The following is a 24,013-nucleotide window of genomic DNA, read 5'->3' as shown; positions in this document are numbered from 1 at the left end:
CACCCATGGGGCTCACCACGCTTGGGCCGCCTGGGCCCGCACCTGCCTCAGACTGTGCATCTGGGGGTCGGGCAGGCAGGTGCTCTGCGCGTCACACGCCTTCAAGGTTTGTGAGCAAACCTGGGCTCCCTGAGCCCACGCGCTGACCCAGACGCACAGCGAGGACAGCACGGCCTGGCCAGCAGGTGGCAGCATTCGCCGGGGCCGCTGGGCCACGTGCAAAGGGCCCAGGTGCGCCAGGCGCCTCGGCCTCGCCCACAGGCTCAGAGACGTCGTCACCGACCGAGTAGGCGCGCGTGCACTCCCCGTGGCCCCACACGCAACCACGTGAGTGCCCGGGAGCATCTGAGGACCAGGCCCGTGAAGGGGCCTGTGGGAGCCGCGGGGTGGGCTGCACGGGGTGGGAGAGGGTCCCGGCGAGGCCCACGCCCCGACAACCGACCAGAGGAAGCCGAGCAGGCGGAGCCCGCCCCCAGCTGCGGGTGTCCCCGGGCAGAGCTGCTCTTGGGCGCTGAGGGCCTGGCTCACTGAGAGGCTGCAGCCTCCCCTGTGGCCGCGGGGGCAGGGAGGCTGCATATCCCGCGGCTGCATCCTCAAGGCCCATCGCCCTGCAGCCTGGAGACACGGAAGGAGAGAACAGGGGACAGGGCAGGGGACAGGCTTGGGGGGCATGGGCAGCGGGAGGGAGAGCTGGTGGTGGGTCAGGTGGGCCAGATCCCAGAAACGGAGCAGCTTGACATCACGGCCCGAGGGACCGTCACCCCGAGCCGACGGGAGAATGTGATTCAGGCGAGCTTCCCTGGGCTACTGGCCACAGACGCCTCAGAGAACCCAGGCTCCCAGGGGGAGTGTAAACAGCCACGCTCACACAGGCGGAAGAACCCACACGTGAAGGGTCCCATTGAGATGGCCTCAGGGGCGCAGAGGCCACCAGGGAAGGGCTGGACCCTTGCCACGGCCGCAGCCAACGTCAGGGCCCCTCCAAGTGCCACCCGGGGGGGAGGGGGACCTGGAGCCTGAGGGTGCCTCCCACTCCGTGTCACTTGCAAACCTGTGGTGGGTGGGCGCTGGAAATCCAGGAACCCTTTCTCCGCCTGTCCAGTAGGTGGGCCGCGGGCCCGAGGTCCTGCTGCTGTGGCCATAGGACAGCAGTCCAGGGGAGCCACCCCGGAGCCTGGGGGGTGCTGCTCCTTCTGCCGCCTGGGCCTGGGCGCCCAAGGCCACGGCCTCTTCCCACAGGGAAACATCCCACCTCGCCTACCCGCCGGCATGACCTTGTGAGCTACAGCTCAAGGCCACCGGCCTCCTCCCCAAAGCCCCTGGCAGAGAGAGGAGGCAGACAGGGCCCTCCCAGGGCCCAGGGTTTAGTTGGATCTGAACAAACCCCCCCTCGCCCTCAGCTGCCCAGGGACCCCAGGACCGTTGCCAGGGCCAGGCAGGAGGGCGGCACGTCCTGCCAACATCGCGCTGGGCTGGGGGCGACAGACAGCAGGCGCAGGCACATCGCCGTCCCCTCTGGGCTTGTTTTCCCACCATTACATGGACACACCAATCACCAAAGGCCCTTGCAGGCCTGACGCTGGCTGGGGCTGGGCGTCACTGGCTCTGCCCGCACCCTCTCCCGCTGCCGTGCACGCGGGTCCCTCTCTTCCTGCCTTCAGGTCTTGGCTCAGGTGGCACCTCTTCTCTGTGGCCACCCAACCCCCTGCTAAGATGGCAGCTACCCCACGCCCCGAGCGCCAGCCTGCGGTGCTTGGAGCTCTTTGACCTGAGGTGCCCATGGCCAACCCCTTAATCCTGGCTCCTGCCCTGCCACTGGGCTTTGAGCCACACACCCTGTGCGCTCTTCACAGCAGGCCGGCCGGTGTCCAGTGGGGGAGCCTGAGCCAGGAGTGTGGGAGGCGGGGGTGGAGCACAGGGACAGGGGCAGTCGGAAGGAGGCGTGCGAGAAGTATGCGCTTCCTACCCGGTGGTGACACCCATGTGACCCCCACTCTCGTCAGTGAGAGAGGCCCGGATCCGTCCTGTCCGCAGCCAGCTGGTGACTGGGCCACGCCTGGGCCGCTGCATCGACAGGTGGATCTCGCTAACACCTGAGGGCAGCTCCCCGCAGAGCCTTTGTGCCCTGGGGCCTCCCGAGGGCGGGGCGTGTTAGGGAGGCTGGTTTCAGGAGGGACCCCTGAGCTTGGAGGAGAGCAGGTGTGTCCCATCCTCTCTGCTTCCCCAGACGTCTGGGGCTGATGGAGGCGGTCCGACAGGGTCCCCAGTTGCAGACAGAAAGCGCCGGAGCCCCAACTCCGGGGCCAGAGCCAGCCCCAGCAGCCCAGCCCGGGGAGGGGGGGGGCCCAGGCGGCATCTAGTTGTCACTGGCAGGAGCCCGCCCCCCTGCCCCTCCCACAGGCAGCCTCTGGTTCCTAACTTAATTTATTTTGACATCCACGCTGCCGTTTGACCGCCTTATGGAGTCACGTGGTGCTTAAAACTCATTATCGCCCCATCGGAACCGGAAGTTAATTAAACCCTTCACAGAGCCGGTGTTGACGGGCGTCCGCACGGATCCCTGGGCCTTGGGTTGACCAGCAGTGGAGGAAGCAGGGCCGGACCCCTTCTCCCGACGCAGCCCTCAGGGCTCTCCGGGGCACCGGCGCTGCCAGTTGTCTCCTGTGCGGCCTGGGCAGAGCAGCCTCACTCTTGTGACCCTCGGTTTTCTTGTCTGGCAAATGGGACGAACAGTCCCTTCTTCAGGGACCCAGGAGGAGCGGACAGTGTGTTGGCCACACTAGTGCTCAGCACAGGGCCGGCACTGAGGGCCCGTCCACGTCACTGCCATCTCTGCCAGTGTAAGGGCACAGTGCTGAGTGCCGGGCACCTGGGCCCTGCAAGCTGGACCAGAGAGGAGGTACTGGAGGCAGTCAGGGCTCCCCTGAGGGAGAGTGAGGGGGGCAGGCAGTGGGAAGGAGAGGTGCACCTGGCAGCAGGAACAGCTTGTGCAAAGGCCCTGGGGCAGCAGGACCCCTGGGCCCATGTGCAAGGAGATTCAGAAGAGAAGGTAGGACTGGGGCAGGGCGGTCACCTTGGGGAAGGCCCACCAGCTTCAGCCTGCGACACAGCCACGGGTGGCTCTGGGGGACCAGGAATGGTCAGCATGGTGGGGGAGGGAAGCTTGGAGCAGGGCTGGAGGTGACGACAGTGGCCCTCGGGGCATCTCAGAGCTAGAAGGTGGTGAAGTCAGAGGCACTGTGGGGACAGTGAAGCAGGAAGAGGGCTTCTGGTGCGGCCTGGCGGTCAGAGGCCCCTCAGCTGGCCTGGGGTCCAAACATGTGCCCCACAGTGGGCTCCAGGCCCATGCACTGGACCTGCCTCTCAGCCGTGGCAGCCTCTGCACCTGCTCGTCCCTTGGCCAAGCGCGAATGCACCCCTCCCGTCATTCTTTCCTCAACATACTTTTCATCCATCAGTGTCCAACCAAAGCTTCTAGAACATTCTGTGGCTGCTCTGGTCCCAGCCCACCAACCAGTGCAGAGCCTGGTACACGGGAGGTGCCACAGTTAGCCCCCACCCCCACCCTGCAACCACTGCCCAGCTCGGGGCAGCTCTCCGGGCCATACCCATCAGCAGAGCCAGGCCCACAGGCTGCCAGCCCAGGTCAGAGGGCAGAGGCAGACCAGATGTGAGCCCAGAAGCACTGTGGCATCAGGCTGGAGGAACCCTGAGGTCCCGCCCCCACCCCTGCTTACAGATGAGGACACCACAGACCTGGCTGGTAACGAAATTGCCCAGGGCGCCCCCCTCCAAAATGATGGAGCCGCGGAGTTCCCATCATGGCTCAGTGGTTAACGAATCCAACTAGGAACCATGAGGTGGTGAGTTCGATCCCTGGCCTTACTCAGTGGGTTAAGGATCTGGCGTTGCCATGAGCTGTGGTGTAGGCTGGTGGCTACAGCTCCGATTGGACCCCTAGCCTGGGAACCTCCATATGCCGCAGGTGCGACCCTAGAAATGACCAAAAAAAACCCAACAAAACGACGGAGCCAAGATTCAAACCCAGTTCTCCCGGAACCCAGGGTTCAGAACGCAGGCCCTGGAGTGCGACCACCTGAGGCACTTCCGAGCTCTGGGACCGCTCGGAGCCTCCGTGTCTTCGTCACCACCACAGCAGCCTTGAAGCTGAGTCCTTTCTGCCTGGGCAGCCTTGACCCTGTGACCCCCGAGGGCTGCACAAGGACGTCGCAGGAGACTGTGAACCAGCCCGCAAGAGGGGCTCGGAACAGCCTGGGGACGCCACCACCCTGAGAGTGGGCGTGCAGAGCTGGCCCCAGAAGCCTCTCTGGGCCTGGAAACCCTGGTGCTCCAGGGAGCCCGCTGTTAGGCCCTGCCATCCAGCAAAGCAGGAAACCACCAGGCCGATGCCAGGGCAGCCCGGCTCCACACCGAGCCCCGCGCAGCTCCGTGGCCACTGTCGACAACTCCCCTCCCCCCATGGACCGAGCGCAGCTCCGCCTCGTCCACGAGTGACGTCTGGACGTCCAGTCCTGGCGCTCCGCTCGGATGTGGAAGAGCAGTGCGTGCGGGGTGCAGGTGGCCATGGGACCCCACACCCTGCCCCTCCTCTCCCGCTGATCAGGGACTCCTGCAAAACCCCCCTGAGATGTCACCTTCTCCAGCCAGCCTTCCTTGACTTCCCCGGGCAGAGGCGGTGGCTCCTGCCCTGGGCCGAGCTGGGTTTCCTGCTCCCCCCTCCTCGGTTTATCGTCTTTATCAACAGACCTCGCCTGAGGGTGCAGTGGCCTGTGTGAGTGAGGCCCTGTGACACCGCCGACGGTCACAAGCAGGCTGTGGTTTCCTCATCTATACGTTGGGGTAATAACACCCCTTGCAGGGTAGACAGAAGGGAGAGCGTCGAAGCAAAGTGCTCCACTAACAGCTCTGCCTGCGCCGTGCCTGGCCTGCCCCAACCCGGAAATTCTGAATTTTTGACCATGGGGTCCCCTGTTTTCATTTTCACTGAACCCTGTCATGGCTTCTGGTCAGGAGGCTCTGGGTCTGACCTGCCACTGCCCCCAAGTCCCTGGGCTGTCCAGGGCGTGTCTCTCCTCTCAGAGCCTGAAGCCAGCAGCATGGTGCCAACCTTCTCCTCCTGCACCCTAGACAGACATCACTAATCAATCATGGCTCGCTCCCCTGACCCTCAGAACCCTCCTCAACACAGTCCTCCAGCCATTCCAGCAGCACCAATCTGGGTGCCACTTGCTGTGTGCGGAGCCTCAGATCCAGCACAGGTCCAGCCCACAACTACCCCTCCACGGACCCCCCCTGACTGCCTGACTGCCCGGTCCCCATCCTGTTGAGAAGCCACGCTTTGGGAAGGCAGCAGGCCCAGAGGGAGACCCAGACACGTGGGGTCCTTTGTCCACTTGACAAACATTGTGGGAGCCCTGGGCTGAGTGAACCAGCCAGCCTGGGGCCTCCTGCTCCCCAGAGAAGTGGTACAGCCCCAGGCAGTTTTAGGAAGGCTGCACCCACAGGCCCTGGGCAGGGAGCAGGAAGAGCTGGTGGGTGCCTGACCTTGGACGGGTCTCTTGAATTCCTCTCCTTAGCGTTCTTGTCCGTCCAGTGGCCGTAGGTGGTCCTGGGGTGGACTTCAGCCCCCTGCCCTGGCTGCCAGTCTCCTGCCCTTATGGGAGCAGCAGCAGTGGGGTGGGGGGTGCCCAGGCAACCCTTCCCCCCTTCCACAGGGCAGGCAAAGGGAACAGAAGTTGGAATGGGGGGGTGGGGTCTCTCCAGCAGAGGGCTCAGCACCCAGCTGGCCTCCACACCTGCAGTTGTGATTGCCTGCCAGGCCCAGCCCTCTGGTCAGGCATCCAGGCATCCTCTTTGCAAAGGTCTCCTCATTAGCCCCCAAGCCGTGCTAATGTCCTGTTTCTTGTGAATATGGGACGGGGACCAGCCCCAAATTAAAGCCAAAAGGATAAAAGAATACACTGGATCTCCAGGGACAGCTCTGATGCTGTGTGACCTTGAGCCTCCCTGGAAAGCAGTGGGCCCCTGGGACCCCATGAGCATATCGCCAGGACAGCAGAGTCGGTTTCCGTGCCTCCCAGCTAGAACAGGCAGTACTGACCTGGGGACCTCGCTCCCTTCCGACGGGGACTGGGCGTGGGGGTTGCCCAGCCTGCAGAGGGGCCTCCTTCCTGGGCCTCCAGCAGGGGCGCCCTGGAGAAGCAAGGCCTGGGGTCTGCGGCGGGGGAGCAGGCACAGGCCTCTGACTTCTGCACCCTCCCCGATTTCCAGCCAGATCTGAGCCCAAGAGAGGAAGACCTCAAATCCCCCACTCTCCTGGAGCTAGAGCCGGGGATGTTGGGCGGAAGCCCCATCCTGCCAGAGGCCCGCTCCACACCCCAAATCTGGTGCAAGACAACATGGGCCGTCAAAGTCTCCAAAGGCTTCCAGACCCGGGGTTCACTGTCCCCCATCCGGTGGCGGAGGGGGCGAGTCGCAGTGACCGGGAGTGCGCGGCGGGCCCCTTCGCTGGGGGCGGAGTTACAGGGCAGAGGGGCGGGGTCACGGCCCGTGGAGGTCGGAGCCGTGGCGTTGGGGCGTGGTCTGGGCGGGGCCTAGGGGCCGAATGAGGTCAGGTCAGACTTAGGAGTGGAGCTGGCGTCGGGGGACGGGTCCAGGGAGGCCTGGAGCCCGGTCGGACACGGTGCTACGGAGCGGCGGGACTCACTGGATCTCAGCTGCGCCTGGGGACAAAGCGGCAGGGCCGAACGAGGCGTTAAGGAGGCCGCAGGTCCACCCAGGGCAGGGGGCCGAGTGTCGGGGCGGGGCCAGCTCCCTGCGGGCGGGGCGAGCAGGCGGAGCAGGGCCGTGGCGGCGGGGAAGCTAGGCCAGTCCAAGGGCCCGCCAGGGCCTCGGGGCGGGGCCAGCCGGGGCGGGGCGGGGCCACGGACAAGGGGACGAGAGGTCCGCCCGGGGGCGGGGCGCTGCGCCGGGGGCGGGGCAAGCGGATGGGGGCGGGCCCGGAGGCGCGGCGCCCGTGACGCGCACGCCCCGCCCGCACGCCCTGAGCGTCCAGGCCGAGGCCGCCGGGTTCGCGGCGCGCTGCCCGCAGGTTCCATTGAGGAGAGCAGCGCAGCGGCGGCGGCGGCGGCGTCTGCGCGGGAGCCAGGGAGCCGGCAGGAGCCCGCCGCCCCTGGCGGTCCGCGCGGCCGTAACGCAGGCCCGATCCTCCGGCCTCCGCAGCGGCGCCGGGCCGAACGCGGCGGGCTGGGGGCGCGGGCCAGGGCGGCCGCGGAGCCCGGGGGCCGGGGGCATGAGCCGCCCCGCGGCCCCGCCGCGCCCCCGCCGCCCGCCGCCGCCCGCCAGGGGCTAGAGGCGGCCGCCGGGAGGGCGCGCGGCGCCGGAGACATGTCCAGGAGGAAACAGAGCAACCCCCGGCAGATCAAGCGTGAGTCAAACTTTGCCCGCCCGCCCCGACCCCCGCCGGCCCCCGCCGGCCCGCCCCCGGTCCGCCCAGCTCTTCTTGCGGCGCCCGCGACCTTCACCCTGCGCCGCGCCCCCCGCGCTGTGTGCCAAGCGCGCCGTAATCTAATCTCCGCCGGCGGGCCGGGCCCCCGCGTCTCGGCTCCCGCACTGGGGGTCCGGCCTGGAGAGGGGGTCCGCCCAGAGGGCCGGAACGGGGTGGCTGGGGGCGCGGCCACCTCGCGGCTGCCCCTCCCCCCGCATCCCCGAGATGGTGCGGCGATAAGGCGGCCCCGATCCGGGCTCAGATAAAGTTTAAAATATTCCATTCTGCAAGTCCCATCCTGATAAGATCGCTCTGTCGGGACGGGCTGAAATTGTGATCTTATCTCGGCTGGTTGACTCTCCCAGGCTTTGTATCTAGAGGGAGAAAGAGAGAGACCTGGGAGGGAGACAGGGCACTCGGGACTGTGTGGAAGCGCAAGGCTGAGTGGTGGGACCCGCTGGCGCCCAGCGCCACTCCTGCCGGCCCAGAACCTGGTGCCTTGGAGGCTGGGGAAGGTAGCTATCGCAGCCCGTGCGCTGGGCTCCAGCCGCTTCAACGCTGGAGCCTTCCCTGCCTGGGGACAGCTTCTTGGAGGTCCCGCCCTCCCTGTGTCCCGGCAAGGACTGTACAGGCACTGTGTGCTCCGCAGCTTGTGGTCACACACTCCTAGCTGAGGGACTGCTCCAAGTCAGGGAGGGGTCTCCTGGGACTGGATCTTGGGCCAGGGTCGCCTCTCCGTGTCCAAGTTTCTCACCTATCCAGCTTGTAGGCCACTCCCGGGGGTGGGGGCAGGCGGCCGCTGTGTCCACATTGCTGATGCCCTCGAGATAAGAGGGCCCCCGCACTCTTGGGGCCGCCTGGCTGCTCGAGCAGCCTGAGCCAGGGCAGCACACAGGAAACAGGGCTCCCCAGCCCACGCCAGTAGTAACTTCGCATCTCTGCAGCCAAAGCCAGGGCGGGGGACTTGCTTTGGTGGGGAGGGGGCGGGGGGCACATGTCCCAGACTAGAGGGGCAGGTTCTGGGGACTGCTGGGAAGGCAAAGAGGGAGGCCAGACCACCGGCCAGCCCCACACTCCCCGGCACTGCCTTTCGCGTCCACATGACCACTGCCGCCAGGACCCCATGCGCAGCGCTCCTGGGGGAGTGTCTACTCCCAGGTCCCAGAGAGGGGGAGGCAGGCATCAATCCGGTTCCCGTAACCCGACTCCTCGATGTGCAAGTGGGACCTGTTTTCCGAAAGTCGCCTTCTATCAAGTCAACTCAAGTATTAAAACCACCCACAGGTCCCGATCTGCGCTGGTTCTCTGGTTTCTTTTTCCCCTCCTCCCCTGTGTGCGTCTGTTGGGTCTGTTCTCCTGTGTGCGTGTGTGTATGTGTTTCAGCGTGATGAGAAATGCAGATAGCGCGGGCAGAGAGATCGCAGGTTGGGAACCGATCGCCAGCACCGATAAGGCCCAGAGCAGGGCGAGCGCCCGGGCTCAGCCCGGTCCACCGAGCCGCGCGCGTTTGGGACAGGGACCAAAGCGGGCGCAGGGGCGAGCCCCCGCTGCCCACTTTCAGCGCGCCGGGGAACCGGGCTGGGGAGGGGGCCGGCCCTGGGAGGCGGGGCTGGGGCGCCCTCCCTTCGGCCCGCGGCCTCGGGCGCCTCCTCCTCCTGGCAGATCTTGGCGCGTTAAGATGCGAGCGCTGATTGTCACCAAGCGGCGGCGCCCGCGCGCCCGCCCTCTGCCCGCGGCTGTGCGGAGGGCCCTCGCAGCTGTGTGCCCGCCGCGCTGGCCTCACCTGCGACCAGGCCGCGGGCGTGGAGGGGAGGGGGCCGAGCCTTGGGGCCGCCGCCCCCCGCGCCCCCACCAAAGCCAGGGCGCAGCTGCCCGAGCCTCCGTGCGCCTTTTGTTCCGCTCGGAGATAGATGTGCCGCGCTGATAAGGCGCACAACCGATGGCGGCGGCGATAGGCGCTCCCATTTATTAACTTCAAACACGGGAGCGGGGGAGGGCGAGGCGGGAGCGCGGCCTTGGACGGCCAGATGGCTGCCACGATAGGCCCCGCCGCGCTGGCGGGGAGCGCGGGGCGGAGCGCAGCGCGGGACCCCCGCGCCCCCGGCCCGCCGAGGTTTCCTCCCGCCCGGGTCGATGTGAGCTCAGATAAGCGCCGGGCCGGTCGGCCGGATGGCGATCTCCTAGAGCGATAAGGGGCCTTATCTGTGGCCACCAGGCCCAGCCGGGTTCGAGGCAACAACAGCGCGGGGGCGTCGCGGCTGGGCCGTGGCGGGGTGCGGGGGGGGGGGGGGCTCGGACTGGGCCGGGGGGCGGGGGGGGGGGGGGCGGCGTGCGTGCCTGGGTCTGTCGGGCGAGTTTCATCCCAAACACACTTAATTGCCAAGAAGTTGGTCCTCCCCCCGCGGGTGGTACAGTCCGTCAAAATGAAAGAGAACTGACTTCGCCGGGCAGGAGGGGGAGGGGAGCCGAGGGAGGACACCCCGCCCCTGATTCCTATTAGATGCTGTGAGATAGCGGGCGGGGTGCCACCTCCAGAGGGAGAGAGGGTGTTTTCCCCCTCGAGTCAAGTGGGGGTTGGTGGGGGTTTTGGCAAGTGGTAGGTGCAACCCGCTTGGAGTTTTCCTGAAAAAAGAAAGCGGTTTCCACGCCGCGGAGGTTGAGGGGATCCCCCTGTGCCCGGTCTTTTTGAGCAGGTCCCCCAGATCAGAAGGGAAGGCCTGCCTTGATTCACTCAGCCGGTCTTTATTGAGCTCTTGCTGTATGCAAGCACTAGGGCATGGCTGCTGCCCTGGGGAGCCAGTGTGGGAAATGGGAGGAGAATGCGGATGGGGTCCGGCCTGCAAAGAGGGACCTCCAGCGGGGTCAGAAAGAGGCCAGCTTTGAGGGCGCCTCAGTTTCCAGCTCTGAACAGTGGGGGCAGGAACAAGCCCCCAGGTCAGACTGGAGGGCTGGGGGGCACCCCACCCTCCAGGACCAGGGCTGCCAGATGCCAAGTGGAGGCCAAAGCCATCCAGGCAAGGGGCTGCCGGAAGAAGAAGCCCACGGGTGCCAGCCCGACAGCTGCCAGCCCGACAGCTGCGGCATCTCAGATGGAGGTGTTTTTCACACATTTTCAAGAGTTTGATTAAGCAAATTATTGGTGGCCGCAGGATGACTCATTCACTCCGAGCTTTAAAGCCACCTGCCTGCTCTCCCCGGCAGCCCGCCACCCACCTGGGGGCCCGGCAGTGCCTCCTGGCGAGGGCTTGTTCCGGGTAGAGCCTGGGTTGGGCCTGAAGGGGTGAGGTACTCTCTGCGTTTTTATGAACTTGGGAGGGAGTCCCTGCTCGGAGCCAGGCATCGCCTCTCAATTGTGGGAGGCCGTGGGGCTCCCCTGCTTCCCAGGGGCCACCTTGCGATACCACCACCCCACTGAGGTGGGAGAGAAGTGAGCAAAGAGGGGCTCTGTCTGCCCTGCTGCCCGGAATGCCAGCCCCCTGGGCAGGTCGCCGTGCCTTCCACAGCCTCGGCTTCCCTGCTCCGGGCCTGGGCGCCTGGGGGCCAGGCTCCAGTGTGCCAAGGACCCGGCCCGAGAGGCTGGCTCAGGCCCCCAGCCCCTGAACGTGGCCTTGAGCGGAGCGCCGGTGGGCGTGGCTCTAGGCCGTTGTTGGTTTTCCTGCATTCCTGGGCCTCAGGGCAGGCAGCCCGGGCTCGTTAGATAGTAGGAACCCTATCAGGAGTCGCTCATGCCTGCCCAGCCTGCTCTGTGCCAGGCCCGGTATTGTCTGAAAACACGTCCTGTTAAGTTTCTCACCCAAGAATTGGAATCGCCGGAGTTGGAACGCAGGCAGCCTGCCCCCCGCCCCCGGCCCCCGGCCCCCCGGCCCCGACCGCCTCTGTGAACCTCAGGCTGCTCTCCCACAGCCCCTCGCCTCTGTCGGCCTCTGGGCTTCTCCAGGCCTCAGTCTCCACACCTGTGAAATGGGCCTCCGGGAGCAGAGGCACCCACAGGGCTTTGCCCAGCCCTGCTGCCGCCAAGTCTCCTGTGGCCTCCTTCCTGAGATGTTCCCTGGCTGGGGGGGGGGGGGGCTTCCTCCAGCCTGAGCCCCTCCCACCCACCCTTGGCCAGCCCCTCCCCAGAGGTCACCGGGAGCCCAGCGTGGCACCAGCACCGCCAGGGATTTAAATGGGTCAGTTGGGGAAGAAAGAGGAGGGAATGCGATGCCATTAATTGTGCCCCTTATCTCCTGTTTCTATGCCAACCAGACGTTCCTGGGCTTGACGGGCTCGTGAATAATACTCCCGGCCGGCCTATCTGCCATCGACAGGCCCCCTCCTGGAGGCAGCTGTTGCCTCGCCGATTGGTATCGCCAACCCCAGAGACCCGGGCCGGGGCCGCACGCAGGCTGGCCAGGCCCTCCTTGGGCACCTGCTGGGCTCCTGCCCACCTGGCTGCCGTAGCCTTCGATCTTCCTTGCCCTGCCCCGTGGCCCCGTCCCCATTTCACAGAGGAGGAAACTGAGGCCACCGTCACACATTGGCGCTGGGCCTCGTCTGCTGCTCCTGCCCAGGCAGGGGTCATCTGGACGAAGGGCTTTCAGAAGGGGTGGCGGGGACACGGAGAGTCGGCCGCTGGGGCTCCCGGCCCCCGGCGGGCCCCTGGTGGCCTTGGCTGTGGCGGGACCAGAGGGCCCTGTGGGAAGGGATCCGCATCCACCAACAGGGTGCGCTCCCGCCAGGACGAGCCCCCACCGCGCCTGGGCACAAGCTGAGACGTGGGGTTTCTCTTGGGCTTCTTTCCATCCCCTGAGCGCCCAGACCTTCCAGCTTCGTGCCTCCTCCTCAGCTGTCCCAGCTGCAGAGCCGGAGGATGACACAGTGGCCCCCAGCACAGCCGTGGGAAGGGACAGCACGTACACCCCACCTAGGACACCGGCCGCCGCCGTCCCTCCCGCCTCCTCCTCAGCGGCGTCCTCGCGGCCAGCGGTCAGGCCAGATCCGTGCTTTCCAGCTTCCCTGTCACAGCCACATCCCTTTTCCCAAACGGTCTCCAGAGAGTAAAATACCTGCAGGGACCCTGCGCAGGAAGTGGGCCCCCAACCCGCCTGCTTCCCGTCACCCTCCCGCGGCTGGCCTTCCAGCTGTGATTTTGCCCAGCAGGTGTCCTGGCTGTGCCGCCTTGGCATGCTGCTTGCCCTCTCTGGGCTGGGGTTCGCTTGTCACAGAGGAGGGGCTGCCCCGGGAGCCATCTGGGGAGCTCCTCTGCCGCGCCCCCTCCTCGCCTTCCTGCTGGAGCTCTGGGCGGGTCTGGGCCAAGCCGGCGCAGAGGTGGGGGGCTTTGGATCTGACAGCTGACTGTGAGGACCTCAGGGGCCCTGTGTCCCTGTGCCCACTTCACTGATGAGGAGCGGGGGCCTGCCCAGAGTCCCTGGCCAGCAGCAGGCCCGCTCAGCCTGGGGCTGGGGCCAGGAGGACTGGGGGTCTCACCAGGAAGAAACTTTGGTGGTTCCTGGCGGGGCCCGGGAGGCATCAGTGTGCCGTCCCTCTCTGCCTCCGTTTGCCCGCTGGTTCACTGGGCACATCCATTTTTCACGCGAGGATGTGAAGGTGGCCAGAGGCTGGGACTTGAGTCCCGCCCGGGAGCAGGGAGCGTTCGGGGGCAGTGGGGGGTGTCTGGCTCTGGGAGGCCGGGTCTCAGCCCCACCCCACCCCACCCCACCCCAGCCCAACCCCCTCTGCACCGTGGGCCTGCCCCACGGCGAGTGGCCTCCGGGCTGTACCCTGTTTTCCCATCTGTAGTGTGGGTGTGACACGGCGCCTGGCGTGAGGCTGGTCCAATGCTCACGCAGGGCTGGGGCACATCTGCAGGCCCACGTCAGGTTGCTGGTGGCTGAGTGGCATGTTGCTGCCACCCTCCCCAGCTGTCCCTGGGGCCACTGAGCAGGCTGAGGACAGACAGCCTCTCCCTCTGTGGCCCTGGGACCCCACCCCTGCCCCGGCCCCACAGCAGGCAGCAGGGGCTCCCAGTTCAGGCCCGGGCCGCCCTCTGAGGGCCCCCGGCTGCAGGCCAGCCCTCATCTCCAGGAGGCCACTTGGCCTTGAGTCCTGGCCTTGCTGTGACCTGCGGGCAGGTGGCCTCTCCCACCTCACTTTCTGCTTTTGAAATAGTGACTTAATAGGATCAGCTCCTCCTGGGCCCTGAAAGTGCTGTCCCGGCTCGTGGCTGCCGTGAGCGAGGCAGCCCTGGGAGCTGCTGGCTGCATTACCCATAGGCCTCCCGCCTTCCTCCCCAGGTTTTGAGGCGGCGGGGGCGGGGTGTGCTGGACTGAGCTGCCCCTGGCTGGCCTGCCCAAGCCCCTCAGTCCCTTTCCTGACTAAGGGTCTCACTGCGGTTATGGCATCATTCTACTGCCTGACCATTTTACAGGCCAGAAAACTGAGGCCTGGTGACACAGGAGCAGGACCTGTGGGCCCCAGCATTGGGCCAAAGTTTCTCTGGGCAGTGCCAGTCCTGGGCACTCCCAGGCCCTCTCCGCCTGGCCCCTCCCACGCCCCCTCTCCAGCCTCTCGTTGGGAGAAGGCAGTAGGCCTGCTGGGGCGGGATGGGTGGCTGACCTGAGGTCAGAGCCGGGACAGGCCCCTCCCCTGGGCCTCCTTCTGCCCCCGCCCCCTGTCCTCCCGGCCGCCTGCCGCCATGGGGGCTCATTTCAAAGAACCCAACTAGCATCCATGAGGTTGCGGGTTCGATCCCTGGCCTTGCTCAGTGGGTTGAGGATCCAGCGTTGCCATGAGCTGTGGTATAGGTCGAAGACTGGCTTGGATCTGGTGTTGCTGTGGCTGTGGTGTAGGCCAGCAGCTATACCTCCGATTTGCCCCCTAGCCTGGGAACCTCCATATGCCATGGGTGCGGCCCTAAAAAGACCAAAAAAAAAAAAAGGAGAGAGAGGTGCTGGGGTGCAGTTTCCCTGAGTCCAGGCAAGGTCGCAGCTCCAGCCGGGCCTGGGCCCCTGGTTTCCTCGGTCTGCAGACCAAGGCCGGAGTGCGGACAGAGACCAGCCAGCCAGTGTCTGCCCCCTATGATTATCTGGACACCCACTCAGCTGGGGCTCTCGAACCATTTTGCTCCCTCCCAAATGGAGGCTCAGAGAGGGTGGGCGGTCACACCAGGGCCACACAGCTCATGAACAATGCTGAGACAGGATGGATGGGGTGGTCTGCGCGCCAGCTCCCAGGCTGGGTGCCTGTGTCCTGAGCCCCCAGAACTGGTGGGCGTACTACTTCCCGGGGATGAGGGGGCTGTGAATGCAGGTGTCTGCAGGAGCTTCCCTGTGGGCGCACACTGGGAGGCCAGCTGGCCCAGGACTCTGCGGGTATACGGGTGTTCCCTCGCCTTTCGGAGCCTCATCCCACCTCTGCAGGATGGGAATGTCCTGGGGACACCGGGCTGGGTGCGAGGCAGTGGGTCTTCCTGAGGCCCGGTTCCCTCGCAAGTTGGAACAGTGATGCTGACGTCACAGGGAGCCGCTGAGACCTGCAGCAGAGGTCCGCCCTGGGCCAGAGCCCCTGTGTCACTTGACAAAGTTAAGATGAAGAGGACAGAGGGGGCCTCTCTGCTCCTCGGTCTTCCGGCGCTGCCTCCTGCCAGTTCCTCTTGGGGTCTGACCTCAAGCCCTCCAGCTTTCCCCGTCCACCCTGGCCACCTGCACCTGCCCCAGCCTCCTGCCTTTATTTCCCTGTCCTCCGCCCTTCAAGCCAGACCCGGTGAGCAGGAGGCAGGGGCTGCAGGGCCAGTGGTCTCGGCTCCTTCCTGTGGTGGGCAGCGGGGGTAGAGCTGCCGGAGGACCTCCGCAGGAACAGGCCCTCGTGACCAACAGTGGGCCCGTCCTGAGCCCCGCTGCATTCCCAGCTCCCAGGGAGGGCTGGCAGCAGGGGGGGGCCTCAGTGAGACACCAGCGCCACACCTCCGCTGCCCTGCTCCCCAGGGAGTGAGTGGTTTGGGGACCCTTCCATTTATGGGCCCGGACACCCCATCCCCCGGGGTGTCTGTGCAGGGGCCCTGAGGGCAGCTGGAAAGCTGCTCCAGGGGCACCGAGGGGGCCCGAGCCTCGTGGCGGGGCCTGCGGGGCCCGCCAGGCCATCCCCACCTGCCGTTTGTGCTCCTGCTCCTGGGCCTGGGGACCCGGAAATGGCTCCGGCAGGAGTGACGGGGACCCTGCAGGTCACAAAGCCGGAGAGCGGGCTGCTCACACCCCAGCCCCCCGCCCCGCTGCCACACCACCCACCCACCCCACTTCCTGGGCCCGGGACCACCTCGGCCCCACTGGGACCCCCAGGGGGCCGCCTGCCTTGGTCCCCACGCCCAGCTCTGACATTTCTCAGCGAGCAGAGGGGACCCCCTACCCTTCCTGCCGTGGCCTTGATGTCAGGGGGCCCCGGCCCAGTCCCCTTCGCCCTCCCGGCTTTGCGGCCGAAGCCTGGTCCGCCCAAACCGCCTCCTGGTCCAGGCCTCTGGCGGGCGCAGGTTTCAGCTCCCGTGATAACTCGGAAAGTTGAACTGGCCCCATTACTGCGCCGAGATGGTTGGCGAGATACGTGCCTGATAATGGGGGAGATAGGGCGGCTCCGTGGCCCGCATCCCAGCCTCTCCGCCCATTAGCATTCGCACCAGCGATCGCCCGCCCATCGCCTCCACTTGCACTCCTCCCGCAGATAAGAATGGAAATTCTGACTTCATAGCTCACTGATTAGAGTGTCTGGATTTCTCGATAATACACAGATAAATTATGTTTTTGAGAAGGAAGGTAGGGAGGAGGGGGCGGGGGGGCCGTCCCTCCCAGCCTCCCCTGGCCCCCCGGGCCGGCCATGAACCTCGGCCCGGCCGGCCGGCACCTCCCGGGCCTCCGGACTGAGACAGCGTCCAGGGCCCAGGCCGGGGAGGGGAGGCAGCGGCCGGGGCACCGCGCCGGAGGGGCCGAGGGTGGGCTGGGCGTCTGGACCCCCGGGCTCTGATGCCAGGGACGCATCTCTGCGCCGCAGTGTCCACGCCCGTCAGGTGGACCCGGCTTGGGGAGAGGATGCGGGAACTTGGCCTGTTTGGGGCTCCAATCTCTTCCCGACGCCTGGAGCAGACAGGGCTTGGTTATACAGTAGGCGCCCAGTAAGTGTTGAGGGACCAAGCAGAGCCCCACGTGGTCCCCCCGCCCCGTCCTCAGCCACTCTGCCTTCGCAGGCCCGCCCGGCTGCCACATGTGACAGCTGGCGCCCAGATGGGACGGAGGTGCCATCGCCACGTCTGTCTGGATGAAGCCGCCTCCTTCAGCCGCCGCGAGACGCGAGACGCGAGATGCAGCGCTGATGGTGCGATTAGCGCCATCAGGGCCGCGCGGGGCTAATCCTCCCGGTGAGGGACAGGTGCGCAGCCGTGGGGGCCGGGCGCCTGGGAGGGAAGCCGGGCCTGGCGGCCTCGACGCCCCCTCCGGGGCCTTGGCCAGGCCGGGCCTGCCTCCCTCAACAGAAAGCCCTGCAGAGGGGCCGCCTGGGGCTCCCGGCAGGCCCGGGGCAACGAACCACGGGCCCCCCGCCCCCCCGTTTCTGCATGTTTTTTGACAGCCGCTCTTGAGAAGGGAGATGCTCGGCGACCCCAGAGGCAGGAGACAGGAAGCCCGAATGGGCAGTCGGTGACATTTCTGGGTGGCCTGGGGCTCCCCAGATGGAAGAATCCACAGGGAGCCGTCGTTAGTTAGCCGAGAGCCCTCTTCCCCGAGCGCTTGCCGTGTGCCGGGCCTGGGCCGCGCTCCCTCCTGCTCCCCTGAAGGGCCCTCCCAGCAGCCCCGGGAGGGGCGCCTCTGCCCTCACTGGAGGTGGGCTTTTCTCATGACGATTTTTATTGTTTTCCATCCGAGCTGGTTGACAGTGTTCTGTCAGTTTTCTCCTGTGCGGCCAGGTGACCCAGTCACACGTACATGTACACGTTCTGTTTCTCACACTGTCAGGCTCCAGCGCCGCCCAGCCCAGCGGGGTCTCATCGCTTGTCCGCTCCAAAGGCAGGAGTTTGCGTCTCTTAACCCAGATTCCCAGCCCCTCCCCCTCCCCCTCGGCAACCACAGGTCTGTTCTCCAAACGCACTTTGAGTTTCTTTTCCGTGGAAAGGTTCATTTGTGCCCTGTATTAGATTCCAGATATAAGTGAAATCATATGGTATTTGTCTCAGAGAGGTTGAGTCACCTACCCGAGGTCACACAGCACAGGAGGCAGCGGTTAGAGGCCTGGCTTAGAAGCCTGGTCCAAGTCTGGGTCTCTGTCCTGCCCAGCTGGAGGTTCTGGGGGTGTTGGCAGGCATGGGCCTCCACCTGCCCTCAGGGTACACCCCCCCACCCCACCCCACCCCCCCGTGGGGGGAAGCTGCCCCGGCACAGGGAGGATGCCTGGCTGCTCAGGACCACACAGCCCTGACCGAGCCATGGATGCTGGAATGACTCGACTTTTGCTTATTACATCTGGGGGTCATTTCATCTGTCCCCAGAAAACAGGCTTCGCTGGTGGTAAAGTCGGTGTCTTTCTGCCTCTGGGGTGGTATTTTGTTTCAGTGTCTCAAGGAAGTCGGCTGTTTCCAGTCACATGGGTGCATGTGTGGGGGAGGCGACCAGGGTTTGAGTCAGCCCCTGGGCAGGGACCCGGGCAGGTGACTTCGTTTCCTCACCTGTGCAGGGGGCGCCGCTACCCTTTTGGCCTCCCCTGCCCTCGAGGAAGGACACGGGAGAGAAATGGGGAGGAGGTGCCCAGCCGTGTGCTGTACCCCCTCCTCAGATCCTGCCAGCCTTCGTCCCTGGCACTTTCGGCACATGGCTCCGGCTTGCAGAGGCCCAGGCCCGGTGCGCTCACACGCTGCAGGGGTGGTTCTGGAACGGCTGTCCTACGGCCCTACAGCCCTGGGAGTCCTGTCCTTGCGCCCTCTGCTTTAACCAGGGCCAGAGAGAAGGCCGAGGCGGGGTGGGTCCCCTGCCAGTGCTGTGGGTCACAGCACCTCCCTGTCCTGAGCCTCAGTTCTCACTTCTGTGAAGTGGGGCTGAAGACGCCAAGACCTGCCCTGCAGCCCTGCGCTGGGAGCCGTGGCGCCTCTGGCCATCTCCCCTGAGGCCTCCCTGTCCGCACCCCGCCTTGTCCTCCTGGTGCTCAAAGGACTTCTCAAGGAAGGACCTCAGTGCCTGCCCCGCAGACCACCAATCTCAAGGCCAGAGAGGCCCGGGTTTAACTCCCAGCCCCACCTCCCCACCTGGTCACCTCTCTGGGCCTCCCTGCCCTCGCCCTGAAACGGGAGTCAGCCCCCCTCAGGGCCCTTTTGTGGAGCTGATGGGAGGGGGCTGGGTGCTGGGTGGGGGCTGCTCCCCAGCCGGGAATGCTCTTCATCTGAGCGGGGACAAGCACCCTGGGGTCCCCCGCCCCTTCCAGCTGGGAACTCCGGGCCCGGGCACTGGCTCAGGTCTCCGGCTTGGGAGTGGGGTAGGGGTTCCACCCTGCCCCCCAAACCAGAAAGAGAAAGGGGAACCAGAAAGAGAGAGATAGGCCTGGTGGCGGCCGCCCTATCGCCGTTATCTATCTGCCTGCCGCTCCCAGCGGTTCTGTTGTTTCCTCTTATCTCACCACCAAAATGCCAGGAACAAAGCCTGTGCACACGCGCACGCACACTCACACACCCGCAAGCCCACCGCCCTGCAACTCAGAGCCGCAGAAATGGTGAGGAGAGACCAGGTTCGCTTAAAACCGTCATCAGTGTCGTCACCTCTTGCAAAGAAAGCTGAAAAAGAGCTCCCTGAGACGAGGCAGCTCAAAATAAGAAGTGGCCCTACAGGCCGTCCCTGGAGGGCAGGACCCAGCCTGGGGGCGGGGTCCCAGCTGGCCTGGACTGGGGCCAGGTCCCAGCTGTGCTGCTGTGTGACCTTGCATCGGTATCCTTCCCCCTCTGAGTCCTTCATAATAGCGGGAGGAGGGATTAATGGGAAAGGAAGAGCTTGCACTGTAACCAGGGTTCTCCCCAGCCAGCAGGGGTCCCTTTGTGGCCCAGGCTTGGGGCTTAGGTCACCCCAGCCCAGCATCCCCAGAACCTGCCCCCAGAGCCCAGCCCAGCCTCTGAGAGGTCAGGCTCCACAGAGCCGACCCGCAGAGCCAGTCTCCCCCAGAACCAGCCCAGGGCCTTCAGAGCCCAGTGGGCCCCACCTGCCCCCGGAGACCCTGGCCCCCCAGGCCACGCCCCCTCGGCCAGGGAACCCAGGTCCTAACCTGCTGGTTTGCAGCCAATGGAAATAAGGTATGCAAATGAGCAGGGGTGAGGCCCGGGGATTGGCTGAGCTCTTTGGGGGGCGGGCCTCCTCGGGGAGCCCTATCTCCTGGGGGCCCGCTGTCCTTCCAAGACTTTGCCCCAGTGCCTAAGCCTGGGCACGGGGGGCGGGGAATGGGTGGGCAGGCCTTTGGATAACCTCCTCCTGACCCTCAAAGCCCGGACCCTCACACCCTAAGTTGGGGGCCCAGGACTTGGGTGTTCCTAAGATCAGAGCGGCCAGCTCTGACTCCCAGATGGGAACACCGAGTTCAAGAGCCGGGCGGGACGGCTCAAGGCCACCCAGCTCCCCTCCCACTCCGCGTGTCTGGGGCACCTCCAGACCCTGTGCGTGCTGTCCCCTCCCCGCCGCCCTCCCCCGCTGTGGTTTTCATCTGGAACATGGTCTGCCGGGCTCTGTGCGGCACCAGGCTGGGGGCACCCTCCTAACCAGCACAGCCCCAAGCCATTTGCCACCCCTGCCTCCCCATCCCCGCAGGGAGGGTGCACAGGAGGTCGGCTGGGATCCTGCTTTACCTGTGGCTGTGGGCTAGTCTGGAGACTCGGGGTCCTCCAGAGCTTCCACTTTCAGAAACTTACATGAAAAGAGGTCATGTCTATAGAAAGCATTCGGGAAACCTTGGGGGCTTCGCATCGTGTTCGAAGGTGCTCTGCACCCTGAGATGTCTTGTTGGCAGGATGGGGCCCAGAGCCCGGCCAGAGGCACCCACGGGGCTCTGTGACCTGAAAGCCAGCCACAGGCGTGGGCATCTGTCAAAAACGCCTAAGTGGAAAATAGCAGAGGGATGGGGGGAGAGCTTGGGGGGAGATCCAGGGGCGGAGATGGGGAGGGGCCACCTGACCAGAATAAGGCTGCTGCCCTCTGACCTCAGCCGAGCAGCTGTCTCCCCCAGGACAGTGCAAGGCATACAACAGGTGCCCCCTTAATACCCCTCGATTGGCTTCGAAGTCTGCCCCCTGCCCTGGGCTTTTACACCCGGGGAGCCAAGCAAAGCCAAGGAACAAAGGGAACTGGAAGAGAAGAGCCCCTCCCCGGCGCGCTGTCGTGGGTCAAGGGCAGAGCAGCCCTAAAGCGCAGGCAGGGCCGGGGCCAGCCGCCCTGGAACAGGGATGGACGGGAGACGAAGCAGAGGCTGGCCACATGTGGGGAGGAGCGTTCCTGGCAGAGGGAACAGCAGAGGCAAAAACCCTAACCGGGAATGAGACGTGCCAGTAGGGGAGAGAGAGTGGGCCTGGTACAGGCCAGGCTTGATCTGGGCTCACCGGTGTTTGTGAGGTGGGGGGGGGGCGCTGGCCGCAGGAGTGGAGTGGGGCCAGGGAAGCCTCGGCCCCTCTGTGGGAGACCAGCACGGCCAGGCTGCGACCAGCCGCCGGGGTTCACCTGGGACAGTTCTCGGGACCCGTCGGCCGCTTTCACCTCCCTCCTGGACTCACTCCCCAGCGCGCCGCCCGGCCTAGAGGGAGAACCGACCAGCAAGCCCTGGCCTATCTGCCGGGGCAGCGTGGGGGGAGGCGCGTGGCTGTGGAGGCCTGCCCACCCGCCAGGGTGCGTCTCCGAATCCCTAAGGGAGGGACCAGGCACTTAGGGCGCGCCTGCTGTGTGCGCCACGGCGCTGCGTGTGTGCTCGTGCCTTAAGTCTCCTGTTGCCCATTTCAAGCATAGTGCAGCGAGTGTGTTCACAAGGTCGTGCAAACATCACCACTTCCATTTCCGGAAACTCCCCATCATCCCCACTGAGCACCGACTCCCCACTGCGGCGCCCTCACCCCCACAGCCTGCCTCCTACTTCTGTCTGTGTCTGAGGCCGATGGTTTTTTTGGTTTTGGGGGTTGTTTTGGTTTTTCGTTTTTTGTTTTTTTTTTGCTTTTTAGGGCTGCACCCACGGCATATGGAGGTTCCCAGGCTAGGGGGCAAATTGGAGCTACAGCTGTTGGCCTACAGCACAGCCACAGCAACACAGGATCCAAGCCGTGTCTGCGACCTACACCACAGCTCACGGCAACGCCGGATCCTTAACCCACTGAGCAAGGCCAGGGATCGAACCCGTGTCCTCATGGTCCCTAGTCAGATTTGTTTCCGCTGAGTCGCGATGGGAACTCCCCTGAGGCCAATGTTTTAACTCTCAGCTTTCGGCTGAGGAAACAGGCCCAGGGTGGTGAGGGGCCTTCCCAGGGGAATTTGAGCCCAGGGCCCCTCTCCAGCTTCCGGGGTGCTATAGGTCGGGGCCCCAGACTGGGCCAGGGGTCTGGGCTCAGGCCCTGCACATCCACCAGCTCCCCTCGGCTCTGGGAAGCCCCTGCCACCTGGAGGCCTCAGTGTCCCCATCTGCGCAGTGGGAGCACACCTCCTTCTCATGACCCAGCCACACTCACCGGACGCTGCCTCCTCCTCCCTCCACACCATCCCCAGGGTGCTGGAGAGACGCCTGGGGGAGGAGACAGCTGCCCCCAGGTCCGCAGCGCATGGCGTGAATGAGGCCGGCAGCCCAGAGCGGACCAGGACTTCCCGTGGTCAGGGGGCCCTGGCGTGGGAGCCGAGCCGTCTGCTCGGGGGCTGGGTCTGTGGACGAGCCCAGGCAGGCCTGCCCTCCCAGCACCTGGCCCGGCCCCGAGGGCCACAGCCCCGGGGTGACGGCTGCGGAGGGCCGGCGCCTGGCCCGGCCCCTCGGGGTCGCCCGCCCCCACCTATCAGATGGCAGGCCCTGTCGCCACGGAACCCGTCCCCTTCCCGGAAGCAGCCCGCCTCCATCCATCTGACGGGTGGGCGCACAGGACGCTCCATTAGCGCGCCCCGGCCCATCTATCAGCCCTTATCGGCCCATCTGGACAGTCACTCCCAGGCCCGCGGCCCCCGTCGCCTCAGGCGCCTTGTGCTCACCGAGCTCACCGCTCCGCGCACTGGCCCTGGCCGCCCGAGCCGTGCAGCGTGGCCTTGGCCGCCAGCCTGGCCCCACGCGTGGCCGCGCCCCTCCGCCTCCTCCCCGGCCCCACACGGGGCCTTCGCCCGCAGGCCCGCCCCACCCCGGCCACGCGGTGGGCACCCCCGCCCCGGCAGCGGTCGAAATCGGCTCTCCGAAGGGAAACGATCTCGGGTAATCTATCAGCGGCTATCGGGCCCATCGGAGGCCGGGAGTGGCCGGGCCCAGAGATGGCGCCAACCTCCAGCGTTGATAAAGTTTCCGAGTTCAGCGGGATGAATGTTGAGTAAGAGCAGGCCGCGATAGGACGTGGACTTGGCAGGCCCGCGACTCCGGCTGAAACCAATCTCTCCGCTATCAGCCGGCCGGGCTTTCTCAGGCCCCGCTCTTTCTTCCCGCCTCCTCTGCCGCCCCTGTCTCCCGGCCTCGCCCGCCTGGGCCCCTGCCCCCTGGGACTAAGGTGGGGGACCAGCCTGAGAGAGAGGGGGGGTGGTGGCGGGCTCCAAGCAGGGGAGGATCCCGAGCCTACCCCGGGAGGTGTCAAAGAACCGGGGCCTGCCCAGAGGCAGAGGCCGGGCCACGGCAGCCGCTCGCGGGGGCCTTAGCTTCGCACGGCGCGGAGAATGAGCCCCCCGGCCGGCCACCCTGGTGCCTGGGCCCCGCTGCCTCTCCGCCTTGGGGCTCCACCCTCACCACAGCACCCAAACCCACCCAACTCTTCCCTGTGTCACAGCCCCAATAGCACCTCCTCCGAGAAGCCCTCCGTGACCCCCCGCGCACCCGCCCGCCATTCTCCATCCTGCACCCATCCCAGCCCCGCGTGGTTTCCGAGGCGTGTGCCCATCCCCAGCCCAGGCTGCTCACCCCGCTTTGGCTTTGGACCTGTTTGCTCACAGCCGTCGCAGCACGTGGCAGGCGCTCAGGAGCCTGGGGGAGGGAGTCGGTGCCCCGGGAATTATCTCCAGCAAAACCCTTTTCCACCCACCTCCCAGCATCCCTCCCAGGTTGATAAGCTGCTCCCCATTTGCCAAAAGGTAAACCAAGGCCGTGGCAGGTGCCCTGGGCTCAGAGCCACATGCCCTGGAGCCCAGAACGGGTTCGGTTCTGCCTTATCCTCAACAGCTGTGGGCAGGCGGCCCAAAGTCCTGCTCTAAGAGCGGCTTCTCCCTGCCTCGTCTTCCCCATCTGCAGAGGGGAGCGCTTTCCCCATGGGCTGGCGCTGGTGAGGTCCCAGCGAGCTTCGCCAGGGGTCCAGAGCTGTGCACGTGTGTCCTG

General features: G+C 65.9%; 2 protein-coding genes across 2 annotated transcripts in view; one reads left to right on the top strand and one right to left on the bottom strand.

Moving 5' to 3' along the window:
- Window positions 1-6,614: 6,614 nt before the first annotated feature.
- On the bottom strand, window positions 6,615-7,409 carry LOC125132311 (translation initiation factor IF-2-like). The gene has a single exon (XM_047789382.1). It carries the CDS (start codon window positions 7,407-7,409, stop codon window positions 6,615-6,617), a length of 795 nt encoding a protein of 264 aa, XP_047645338.1.
- Window positions 7,084-24,013, top strand: part of ZFPM1 (zinc finger protein, FOG family member 1) — a 62,901-nt gene continuing 45,971 nt past the window's right edge. The window contains exon 1 of the mRNA XM_047790718.1: window positions 7,084-7,447. Within this exon, the coding sequence (XP_047646674.1) occupies window positions 7,408-7,447 (40 nt within the window). The 5' untranslated portion in view covers window positions 7,084-7,407. The remainder of the gene's footprint in view (window positions 7,448-24,013) is intronic.

Source organism: Phacochoerus africanus, chromosome 8 (genome assembly GCF_016906955.1).
Source record: "Phacochoerus africanus isolate WHEZ1 chromosome 8, ROS_Pafr_v1, whole genome shotgun sequence".
NCBI classification, from domain to species: Eukaryota; Metazoa; Chordata; class Mammalia; order Artiodactyla; family Suidae; genus Phacochoerus; species Phacochoerus africanus.
Note: the sequence above shows the minus strand (reverse complement) of the source record. Positions and strands in the feature narration are given on the sequence as shown.